Genomic DNA, 13,201 nt, shown 5'->3' on the forward strand with positions numbered 1-13,201 from the left:
GTTTCACCCTCAAACAGAATTACAGATGTCTCACACCTTTATAAATGTTTCCCACCCAATCCTATTCAGGCTGGAAGTTTAAGACAGTTTCTACATACCCCTGTGTAGGAAAATAAGGAGCATAAATATTAATGGAATGTTATCCCATTAACATCTCACTGCCACCGCCACCACAAACTGTTGGCTCAAAGTGGAGAGGATCCCCGAGAAGATTGCACATATTGACACACAGCAAGTTTCTGCAGAGATGAAAGAAAGCAGAGAAGTTCATGAAAGGACTACAGATCACAAACCCACTCAAGTCAACCTACAACACAGACTACAAAGAGACTTTGCTGTTGCACCTCTCAATCACTCCTCAACCATCTTGTACACCAGCTCTACAGCAAACACTGCTACCTTGAAATCAAGATAGAGTCCATGTTCTCAATGCGTGCTCAGGACACAGTGGACTAGCTATGAGATACTGCGAGGCAGACGAGGTAATGGAACTACTCCTATGTGCACACCAAGAACGGGAAATTTGGCATCACCACCAACAGTAACCAAGCCTTTCCTGGTACCACAGCTGAAACAGGTACCACCACAGGAGAACCCGTCATCAACTTGTCTGACCACACCCTTCAACCAGACAAAATCAAAGTTCTCCGCTGAGCATGTCCTTTCCGACTTGATTGGCTGGGTCAGTAGTGGTGCTTCTAACCCACTCATTGTGATGGACATTGAAGTCCTCCATACAGAGTACTGCTTGTGCCCCCACAAACCCTCCGTGTTGCTTCCAAATCATTTTCAACACTAATTCCTTACATGTCTTTCGGGCAATATGAAGTAATCAGGAGATTGCCTTGCCGATGTTTGACCCAATGTCATAAGATTTCATTATGTCCAGAGTCAATATCGAGGACTCCCAGGGCAACACCCTTCTGACTATAAACTACTGTGCTGTCACTGCCCTGTGGAACAGGGCAAAACCAGCGATAGTGATAGCTGTATCTGGCACGTTAAATCATAATCTACAGATTAATATTAGATGGTTGCTTAACTGATCTGTGGGACCAGTCTTCCAATTTTGGCACAAAACAGTCATAAAGATGTTGTAGCATTTACAGAACTGGGTGTGCTGCTGATGTTTCCAGTGCCTAGGCTAATGCCAGATGAAAATCTGCTTTGCTCCTCTTTGACTTCTCTGTAGAGACTGGATTAGGTTGCTCTTTCTTGAAGGATATCAATGATCAAAGGGCTCTCCACAGTGATTGACAGCCATGTGGCCACCCTGCTGAGAACAGTCCATTATCCCAGGTTCACTATTTGATTTTGAACTCCACTAGTTGTGGCATAGACTCTTGAACCCGTGTCTCAACATCAGCCTAAACCTCTGGAGCTGGAGGTAATGGTGTTTCTGGTGCGCTTGCTGGCTCTATACTTTTAGGTAGTGTTAAGTTCCCATTGGGAAGGTACTGTCAATCCAGGTAGTAAAGGTCGTAAGTTTGAATATGTTGCTCATGAAGGCAAACCAAGTTGCTACTGTATATCCTATTCATATTTTATTAAAAGTTACTTGTCAAATTTCTGTCAGCTCTTCACCAGGGTTCAATAGAAATATTTTTTGGAAGGTAGCTAATGTGCCATTATTCTTCATCTTTCTTGGCAGGCTATCCATTGCAGGGGTGTAGCAGGCACTATGCCTGAATTTAACCCTATGTGTTTCAGGTGTGAGTTCATGCTCGCTTTTGATACAATGACTGGGGAGTCAGTCAGAAACATGGCTGTGGCTGATCTTGGCTAACCTGGCTTAGAGGGTGACTCCAGAATCTCGCCTACTGGGTATGTGAGTTGTGAGTGGCAAGCTGTCGAGGAGCCAAGTACTCCCACTGAATTGTTTGCAAAGGTCTATTCCTGAGCTTGCAGTTGAGCAAGAGGTCTGAGAGCAGGGACAGGAACTGGAGGAATGCTAGGGGGATTGTGTGAGTGAAAACACAGGAAGATGATCTTAAGAGCAAGCAGGCCACAGAACAGAATGTCTGTGGCAAACAAAATTTTCAATGTTAAACAAATATTGTCTGTTTTATTATTGACGTTAAAATGAAATGACATTATCGAGTCGAGTTTAAACAGGGAATTTCTGTAGGGATAAGTTGGGCATGACTGGTAGAATACCACGAGTATTTAGTCCTAGGGACTCAACATTTACAAATCTATATTAATGATTTGACAATGAGACTGAGCCAAATATTAGTTGGGAGTGAAAACAGTGAGGACAGAATAAAGGTATTTTGAGTGAGTGGATCATGTGGTGGCTGATGGTGTATAATGTGGGGATGTTATAAGAATAGAAAAACAGGGCTTTTAAAAGGCATGAAACTTTTAAATGTTGATTGTTCAGATTTGATATATTTGTTCAACCATCACAAAGTTTGCATCCAGATACAGCAAACAATCAGGATGGCAAAAGGCATGTGGGCAAGGTAACTGAAATTATAAGAATAAAGAAATCTTGTTCTAATCATGCTGGGCTTTGGTAAACCCATGCACACTCTGTGTAGTTTTGGGTTCCATATCTAAGAAACTGTATATTTGTTTTGGACATGGTACAGCAAGGATTCATGAGAGTGATTCCTGTGGTGAGAGGGTTCTATGATGTTGAGAGGCTGAGAAAATTGAACGTATGTTCTCTTGGTTTTACATAAGTAAGAGGTGATTTCATGAACATACAAAATTATGAAGTAGCTTGACAGGATAGACATAAGTTGTTTCTTCTAGTCAAGAACTCTAGAACACAGGCACAATCTCAGGATAAGGGAGAGGTGATGGCCTAGTGACATTATCGCTACATAGTTAATCCGGAGATACAGGTAATCTTCTGGCAACCTGGGTTCAAATTCTACCATGGCAGATGGTGAAGTTTTAATTTAATAAAAACCTTGAATTAAGAATCTAATGGTGACCATGAAACCATTGTCAATTGTTGGAAAAACCCAGCTGATGTCCTTGAGGGAAGAACCTCACCTGGTTTGGCCTACATGTGATGCCAGACCCACAGCATTGTTGTTGACTGTTAACAGCCCTCCGCTATTGCTGTGCAATAAATGTCGATCTAGCTGGTGATACCCAAATACTGTTCACGAAAAAAAGTTGATCGTTAAGAAGAGGAGCAGAAATTTTTTCACTGAGGTAATTGTGAATCTTTCAAATGATCTACCTTAAAGCATTGTGAATGTTTTGTCATTGAATATGCTCAACATAACGATTGAAAGAGCTTTGATCTGAAAGAATTAGTGGATATGGGAGTGGGCTGCAAGGTGGATCTGAAGCTCAAAGTCAGCCTTGCTTGCATTTAACGGCAGAACAGGCTTGATAGGCCAAATGATCTGCTTTTACTGTGATGCATTTCAACTAGTATTACTGAGAAAAAGGTTATCTTGTCATTATAAAACTGCCTGTGGGACCTGGCTGCATGTAAATTGGCTGTTACATTGTTAAAAAATGTACATCAATGATTAATATTCAAATATTCTTAACTGACTGCAAAACAGTTTGGGACTTCATGACATTCGAAAGATGCTTTGTCGCATAATTTTTTTTAAAAATTGTGTTTCCATGCTAGGGGAAAGAAAAATATCAGCCAGGATCTTGAGAGGCCTGTGATTTTTGCTGTGATTTAACGTGGATGCTGGGTGAGGAGGAGATTCACTTTCTTGGGCTGCTTTTTACCAGGCTGACCTAAATCTGTAGGCTTTACAAAATAACCAATATTGAATATATTATTGGAACTGTTGCACTACTGCAGCAAAACATGTATGATATATGTTTACAAGGTATGGTCTAAGCACTGACAGTAGTGTTTGTTGTCCGTTTTAGTGCTAGAAATTGGGAAGGATAGAATCTTTTACAGAACAATCTGATCAGGCCAATTCCCCCAATCAATGACCGACAAGTTTATTTCCCTTAAGGGCTCATCATGGTCTCTGGGTCAAAATCCTGGAACTCCTTCCTTTTCAGATTGTGGGTGTTCTGTAGCCCAAGTATTGCAATGGTTCAAGGAGGCAGCTCGCCATTGCCAACTTGAGGGCTGTTAGGGATAGGCCTAGCCAGCAAAACTCATGTCGCCTGAATGAATTTTTTAAAACTGCCTTTTGAAATAATTCACTGCCTCTGCTTCTACCACCCTCATAGGTGATTACATTTTTTAAAACTCCCCTTATTCCCCTGCATCTTTTGCCCACAATCTTAAATCTGCCTTTAGCCCTCCTACTAAAACCAGTTAGAAACCATTTTTAGATCTTTAGATCTTTTCTAATCAGTCTATTAGAGAGATGTTATTAAACATCTCTGGAGCAGTTGGAACTTGAACCTGGGCATCCTGTCTCAGAGCAAGGGTCACTACCATTGCATCACAAGTATGTTGCCTCATTTTTCTAACCCTTATATAACCTTTGCAGTCGTATCAAATCTTAATTCAATCCCCTTTGCTCCAAGGACAGCAACCCCAACTCCTCCAACCTAACCTTGTGGCTGATGTTTCTTGTTCTGATCAATCTCCTCTGTGCCTTCTCAAGGACTTAGATGCCCATCCTGAAATGTGCAGTCCAGAGTTGGATGAAATACTCTATTTATAGCTTATAAAAGTTCACTGTAACTTATCTGGTTTTGTACTTAGTGCTCTATTTGTGAAGTTAAAAATCCTATTTTTTTTTTGCCAACTGCCCTGTCAACTTCAGAGATGTACACACTGCCCCTCCCCACACCATTGCTCTGTCCTAGGCACACTTAGAAGATATGCTAATATGAATATTGCTTGTTCCTGTAAGACCATAGACCATAAAACATAGGAGTGGAAGTAAGGCCATTCGGCCCATCGAGTCCACTCCGCCATTTAATCATGGCTGATGGGCATTTCAACACCACTTCCCTCAACTCTCCGTAGCCTTTAATTCCTTGTGAGATCAAGAATTTATCAATATGCCTTGAAGACATTTAACATCCTGGCCTCCACTGTGCTCCATGGCAATGAATTCCACAGGCCCACCACTCTCTGGCTGAAGAAATGTCTCCTCATTTCAGTTTTAAATTTACCCCCTCTAATTCTAAGGCTGTGCCCACAGGTCCTAGTCTCCCCGCCTAATGGAAACAACTTCCCATCGTCTACCCTTTTTAAGCCATACATTATCTTGTACGTTTCTAGTAGATCTCCCCTCAACCTTCTAAACTCTAATGAATACAATCCCAGGATCCTCAGCCGTTCATCGTATGTTAAACCTACCTTTCCAGGGATCATCCGTGTGAATCGCCACTGGACGCGCTCCAGCGCCAGTACATCCTTCCTGAGGTGTGGGGCCCAAAATTGGACACAGTATTCTAAATGGGGCCGAACTAGGGCTTTATAAAGTCTGAGGCACATCACTGCTTTTATATTCCAAACCTCTTGAGATAAACGACAACATTACATTTGCTTTCTTAATCACGGATTCTACCTGCAAGTTAACCTTTAGAGAATCCTGGACCAACACTCCCAGATCCCTTTGTACTTCTGCTTTATGAATTTTCTCACCGTTTAGAAAATAGTCCATGCCTGTATTCTTTTTTCCAAAGTGCAAGACCTCGCATTTGCTCACGTTGAATTTCATCAGCCATTTCCTGGACCTCTCTTGAACTTTCTAAATCTTTTTGCAGCCTCCCCACCTCATCAGCACTACCTGTCTGTCCACCTATCTTCCTATCATCGGCAAACTTCGCCAGAATGCTCCCAGTCCCTTCATCCAGATCATTAATATATTAAGTGAACAGCTGCGGCCCCAACACTGAACCCTGCGGGACACCACTTGTCACTCATTGCCATTCTGAAAAAGAGCTTTTTATCCCAACTCTCTGCCTTCTGTCAGACAGCCAATCCTCAATCCAAGCCAGTAGCTCACCTCGAACACCACGGGGCCGGACCTTACTCAGCAGCCTCCCGTGAGGCACCTTACCAAGGGCCTTTTGGAAGTCTAGATAGATAACATCCACTGGGTTTCCCTGGTCTAACCTACTTGTTACCTCTTCAAAGAATTCTAACAGGTTTGTCAGGCACGACCTCCCCTTACTAAATTCGTGCTGATTTGTTCTAATCCGACCCTGCAATTCCAAGAATTTAGAAATCTCATCATTAACAATGGATTCTAGAATTTTACCAGGAACTGAGGTTAGGCTAATCGGCCGATAACTTTCCATCTTTTATCTTGTGCCTTTCTTAAACAAGGGGGTTACAACAGTGCTTTTCCAATCATCTGGGACTTTCCCAGACTCCAGTGACTTTTGAAATATCACAACCAAAGCCTCTGCTATTTCCTCAGCCATCTCCCTCAGAACTCTAGGATGTAGCCCATCGGGGCCAGGAGATTTATCAATTTTTTGACCTTTTAGCTTTTCTAGCACTTTCTCTTTTGTAACGCCTACCATACTGAACTCTGCCCCCTGACTCTCCTTAATTGTTGAGAATACTACTCATGTCTTCCACTGTGAAGACTGATGCAAAGTATTTATTAAGTTCTTCAGCTGTTTCCTTATCTCCCATCACTAGCCTTCCAGCATCAATTTGGAGCGGCCTAATGTATACTTTTGCCCCTCGTTTGTTTCTTATGTATTGAAAGAAACTTTTACTATCATTTCTAATATTACTGGCTAGCCTACCTTCATATTTGATCCTGTCCTTCCTTATTTCCCTTTGTTATCCTCTGATGACTTTTGTACCCTTCCCAATCTTCTGATTTCCCAGTGCTCTTGGCCACTTTGTAGGCTGTCTCTTTTTCTTTGTTACATTTCCTGACTTCCTTTGTCAGCCAAGGCTGTTTAATCCCCCCCCCCCCCCCGATAATCTTTCTTTTCTTTGGGATGAACCTCTGTACTGTGTCCTCAATTACACCCAGAAACTCCTGTCATTGTTGCTGTACTTTCTTCCCCGCTATGCTCTGCTTCCAGTCGATTTTCATCAGTTCCTCTCTCATGCCCCTGTAATTACCTTTATTTAACTGTAACACCATTACATCCGATTTTGCCTTCTCTCTTTCAAACTGCGGACTGAACTCTACCGTATTGTGATTGCTGCCTCATAAGTGTTCCCTTAGTTTAAGATCTTTTATAAAGTCTGGCTCATTACATAGCACTAAGCCCAGAATAGCCTGCTCCCTTGTGGGCACCATCACAAGTTGTTCCAAAAAGCCATCCTGTAAACATTCCCTTTCTTTGGATCCACCGGCAACATTATTCACCCAGTCCACCTGAACATTGAAGTCCTGCACGATCACAGTGACCTTGCCTTTCTGACATGTCCTATCTATTTCCCGGTGCATCTTGCGCCCCTGGTCCTGATCACTGTTATGAGGTCTGCACGTAACTCACGTTATGGTTTTTTTTGCCTTTGTGGTTCCTCAACTCCACCCACACAGACTCCACATCCTCCGACCCTGCGTCATTCAGTGTTATAGATTCAATTTCATTCTTAACTAACAAGGCAATCCCGCCACCTCTGCCCACCTCCCTATGTTTTTGATACGTTGTAAATCCTTGGATGTTTAACTGCCAGCCCTGAACTCCCTGCAACCATGTCTCTGTGATGCCTACCACATCATTCAAGATGATTTGTGCTCTTAATTCATCTACTTTGTTACGAATACTACGAGCATTTAGGTAAAGTGCCTCAATGCTAACTTTCTTATTATTATAGATATTGGAAATTGTAAGATGCCCTAAGTTATCCTTCCTTTTTGCTGTATTCCTAGTCTGCCTCGAGCTTAAACCCACCTGTACACATGCTATCCTGCTGTTTATCTTTCCATTTAACTCCATACTCCCTGTCGCTTTCTCTTCCCCCTGACTCAGAAGTTTAAAGTCCTTCTGACCACCTTATTTATCCTTTTTGCTAGAACACTGGTTCCAGATCGGTTCAGGTGGAGAACGTCCCAATGGTACAGATCCCCCCGGTTCCAAAACTGATGCCAATGCCCCATGAAATGGAATCCCTCAGCCACGTGTTTACTTCCCTAACTTTCTTATCCCTATGCCATTTGGCACGTGGCTCAGGCAGTAACCCAGAGATTATGACCCTTGAGGACCTGTACTTCAATTTCTTTCCTAGTGCTTGATAAGCCCTGAACAGGTCCTCTACCCTAGCCTTGCCTATGTTGTTAGTCCCAACGTGGACCACAACAACTGAATTCCCCCTCTCCCGCTCCAATATCCTTTCAAGCCAGTCGGAGGTGTCCTGCATCCTGGCACCGGGCAGGCAACACATCATGCAGGACTCCTGATCCGGCTTGCAAAGGATACTATCTGTCCCCCTAATTATAGAAACCCCTATAACAACTACCTGTCTTTTTGCTCCCCCCTCTTGAAAGGCCTTCTGCACCATGGCGCCGTGGTCAGCTGGATCATCCTGTCCACAGCCCTTTCCCTCATCCATACAGGGTGCAAGAATCTCATACCTGTTGGACAAGGTCAAGGGCTGAGGCTCTTGCACTCCTGAACTCAGAATCCCCCTACCTGCCTCACTTACAGTCACACCCTGTTGTCCCTGAACACTTATTGAATTTGAATTACTTAATCTACCGGGTGTGACTGCCTCCTGAAACAAAGTGTCCAGGTAACTCTTTCCCTTCCCGGATGTGCCGCAGAGTTTGAAGCTCAGATTCCAGATCATTAATTCTGATCTGGAGTTCTTCCAGCAACCAACACTTGCTGCAGATGTGGTCACTGCCATTCACAATGGGATCAGCCAGCTCCCACATCATACAGCTTTGCTTGATGACTAAATTCTTGGAATGCATTAACACTTTTCTGTACTAAATTCCCTGTGTCACATGCAGCTACTCTTTGTGTTCTAAAATCAAGCCCTTCGAGAAGGTGCAAGGGAAATTTTCTCAAATAGCACCAGTGCTGAAATATTTAGAGCCTGGCTTGCACTCCTTAGGACAGAGGAGTTAAAGGGAAGCACTTAAAATCTTTAAGACTTATGATCATTTGGGAGAAAAGTGCTTTAAATTGGCTGAAGGGTCATTAACCAAAAGGTGCAAATTTGTTATCATTGGTAAAAAGAGGGAAGAGTGAGAAATTTATTTTGATCTGGAGTGCACCCATGAAAAAGCATTGGAAGAGGATTCAGCTTTCAAAAGAAAACTTAAAAAGGGGAAATGTACAGGGCCATGAAGAAATATTAGGGGAGTGGAATAAATTGGACAGTGAAATAAATTGGATTGCTGTTTGAGAGAGCTTGCACAGGCATTGAGGGCTGAATGGCTTCCTTCTTTGTTGAATGATTGTTTGATACCGAGTACAGTTTAACAATATGTTTTAATTTCCTTTGGTGATAAACCAAAACCTTTCTTTCATTTGCAAGGTGACAGCATAGTTTGGAGTGCTGTTCATCTCACTAATCTGCTTCATTCAGTCTGTAGCTGGTCCGTATAGTTTCTTAATGGTCATCTTAATGAAACTAACTTGACATACACAATAATGCTCTCTATTGATTTTTATTCATTAACAGTGCTGATCACACTTTACAGTGGCAAATGTGTTTGTATTTGTGCCAGAATGGAGTTTAACCTTAAACTGAAAGTTCCCATTTTCAGAACTTCACCAATCATAGACATTTTGAGTTGCTGTGAGATCTTTGAGACGTCGCTCTCGTCATTGAGGGCTGAATGGCTTCCTTCTTTGTTGAATGATTGTTTGATACCGAGTACAGTTTAACAATATGTTTTAATTTCCTTTGGTGATAAACCAAAACCTTTCTTTCATTTGCAAGGTGACAGCATAGTTTGGAGTGCTGTTCATCTCACTAATCTGCTTCATTCAGTCTGTAGCTGGTCCGTATAGTTTCTTAATGGTCATCTTAATGAAACTAACTTGACATACACAATAATGCTCTCTATTGATTTTTATTCATTAACAGTGCTGATCACACTTTACAGTGGCAAATGTGTTTGTATTTGTGCCAGAATGGAGTTTAACCTTAAACTGAAAGTTCCCATTTTCAGAACTTCACCAATCATAGACATTTTGAGTTGCTGTGAGATCTTTGAGACGTCGCTCTCGTTCCAGATTTTAACAGCCAGTGGGGACTTCAACAAGCTGCCTTTTAGCCACATAAGTATCTAGTGCATGGCCTTGTTCTGGGCCACTTAACCCACAGTAAAATACTTAATTATGTGGTAAACTGCCCTTTTTGTCTGAATTTGGTATCTCTAGATTTGACTATTGCACTGCACTTCTTGCCTCCAATTCATTTTTCACCCTTCACAAACTTGAGTTCACGCAACACTCTGTGTCTTAAATGACACCAAGTACCATTCATCCAACAGTGCTGTGCTCACCGATCTACTTGGTGATAGTTAAGCTCCTGGTTAAACAATGTTTTGGTATTAAAATTCTCATTCTTCTTTCCAAATCACTCCATAAATTCATCCACCCTTATCTCTGAACTCCTGTAGTCTAAAAATCATCCCAGATATCTGCACACCTCCGACATTCCCAATTTTAATTCCTTCAACAGCAGCTGCTTTTTATCACTTACCAACAGCCTAAGCTCTAATTACTTCTCTAAACTGCTGTGCATGTGTATCTCTTTGCCAACCTACATCGCTTCCCTTCTTGAAACCTAACTTGCAAGTCTTGGCCACGTGCCTTACCATCTATTTATGATAGTTGGTGTCAAGTTTTGTTTGCTAAAGTTTTAATTGAGCACTTCATAGGAACCTTTTACACATGAAAGATGTAATATAAATGTGAGTTGTTGAGTGCTGAAATCATGTAAAAGGAGCTAATTAACACGAGTTCAGACTAATGAGAGTTGTCTCATGAGTCAGGCTAAATGATTAGAAGTGAGAAAACTGGCTAAAAAGTAGCTTCAGTAATCTGTCAGCTGGATGATAGAAATGGACAATCCACAACCCTTATTATCTAGAAAGACGACCAGCAGACAAAGGGAAACACCACGGTCTGCAAGTTCCCCTCAAAGCTGCCACCATTCTGATTTGAAAATATATCCCTTCAGTGTTTCTAGTTTAGAATTCTGGAACTCATTGTTTAACAGCATTCTGGGCCTATCCACACCAAATGGAGTGCAGTGCTTCAAGAAAGCAGCTCACCACCATCTTCTCAACAGCAGTTCAGAGTAGACATTAAATGCTAGCCCTGCCAGCATTGTCCATATTCCTGAATGAATAAAAAAGAGAAATGATTAACATGGCAGGGTTGACTAAAGCAAGAAATTAAATCAGCCTTCCAATTATTTATCAGTAAAATTGCCACATTAAAAAATAATATTACTGAATCTATTCCTGTTGTTTGTTTTGATTAGTTCAATCACTTTGCTACCCACACTTACACTTTCTCAAAATATTTACGGTGCCCAAGTAAACAGGATAGAGTTAATATGTGGCCTTTTCAGATTTTGTCAATTAGTTTTGCCTATTTTCTGTGCTAAGCTAAGAAAAAGATTTGTCAGCCTAATATGATCACTGGTCTTGCACTCACAGTAGTTTTAAGTGGGCAGTCACTGCAGACAGTAATGGAGAACAGAAACAATGTTGATTATTTTCCTTGCTTCACAAAGGCAGGTGCTTGGTTCCAGCTGTTCTTCACTGAGCTCTGGGAAGCCACTTAGTCCGTTTTTAAATGATCCTCAGCTGCTGTTTTGTTCATTTTCTGGGTCTGGTCAGAGTGCCCTTGAGTCACTTGACTGCCTAGGCTGCTGTGACATCGCTATGTAAACTAATTTTTGTATAAATCCTCCCTGCTATGAGAACAAATCAAATTAATAGTCAAGGTGAGGAACCTTATGTGTGAATTCAGTCGCTCATTCTGTTGCGTGTTGACTTGTGCATGAAGAAAGTGACTTCCATTCGTTCTCATTCCCTCCCTCCCTCCCTCCCCCCCTCTCTCGCTCCCTCCCTCCCTCCCTCCCTCTCTCCCTCTCTCCCTCTCTCTCTCTCTCTCTCTCTCTCACACGCATTTGCTCCCCCTCTTTCTGTCCTGCAAGGTGCAGTTAAAACCAAGGGACAAACTGTTTTGGAACAAGTATAGCTGAGAACATCAGTTCACAACAAACAACTGCACCTCCAGTCGCAAACAATTTCAACCCCCCCGAATTCCTTGGATGACATGTCCATCCTCGGCCTCCGGCATTGCCATAATGACGCCACCAGAAAGATGTAGGAACAGCATCTCCTATTTCGCTTGGGAACCCTGCAGCCCAAGGGTATCAATGTGGACTTCACAACCTTCAAAATCTCCCCTTCCCCAACCACATCCCAAAACCAGCCCAGTTAATTCCCCCGCCTCCCTAACCATTCCTCCCACCTCAAGCCCTACCCCCATCTCCTGCCCACTGATCTGTCCGTCCTCCCTATCCCTGCCTCTTTTACCTGTCTGTCTCCTCTCACCCTATCTTATCCTTTACCGATCTTCTATCTGCCTCCCCCATCTCCCTATTCGTTTCAGAATCCCCTTCCCCTCCCCCTTTTCTGAAGAAGGGCCCTGACCCGAAACGTCAAACTTCCCTGCTCCTCTGATTCTGCATGGCCTGCTGTGTTCATCCAGCTTCCCACCATATTATCTTAGCTTATAGACAGCCATCATAAAGGCATATGTGGTAAAAGGTGTGTAACTAATGTTCTTCTGTTATCTTTCATTTGCAGGCACCGTGTTTGGAAGCAAAGATAAATTTCATGGTTTAGGGCTGTTCATTGACACGTACCCCAATGATGAGAGTGCTGATGTGAGTGCCAGTTGATATCCTAACTTGACTTATACTATGACCTGCTCGTTATTCATGTTCTCTTATATTCACAATAGTTATAGAAAACCTTTATAAACCATTCGTTAGGCCTCAGCTGGAATGTTGTGTCTAATCATGGACACCTCATCGGCAGGACACTTTAGAAAGAATCTTCAGGCTTTTGGGCAAAGTGATGGGGAACTTCACAATTTTGGTAGACTAAAGAAGTTGTTCTCCTTAGAACAGAGAAAGTAATAGGAGCATTCAAAATAGTAAATATTTGATTGAGCAAGTGGAAACTGTTTCTAGTGGCAGAAATATCAATAACTGGAGGAGACAGCTTTGTAGTAGTTGACAAGTAAACCAGAGGGAAGAAGAAGAGATTTTTTAATGGTCATGAGTTTTGATGACCCAGGATGCACTGATTGAAAGGATGGTGGAAGAATGTTTAAT

General features: G+C 42.3%; 1 protein-coding gene across 1 annotated transcript in view; it reads left to right on the forward strand.

Annotated features, from left to right (window-relative positions):
- The window catches only part of lman2 (lectin, mannose-binding 2), a 44,318-nt gene that overhangs the window by 14,973 nt on the left and 16,144 nt on the right, over window positions 1-13,201 (forward strand). Inside the window, exon 4 of the mRNA XM_048543862.2 lies at window positions 12,669-12,748. Coding sequence (XP_048399819.1) covers window positions 12,669-12,748 — 80 coding nt within the window. The remainder of the gene's footprint in view (window positions 1-12,668; window positions 12,749-13,201) is intronic.

The sequence above is a fragment of the Stegostoma tigrinum genome, chromosome 13 (genome assembly GCF_030684315.1).
Source record: "Stegostoma tigrinum isolate sSteTig4 chromosome 13, sSteTig4.hap1, whole genome shotgun sequence".
Taxonomy (NCBI): domain Eukaryota; kingdom Metazoa; phylum Chordata; class Chondrichthyes; order Orectolobiformes; family Stegostomatidae; genus Stegostoma; species Stegostoma tigrinum.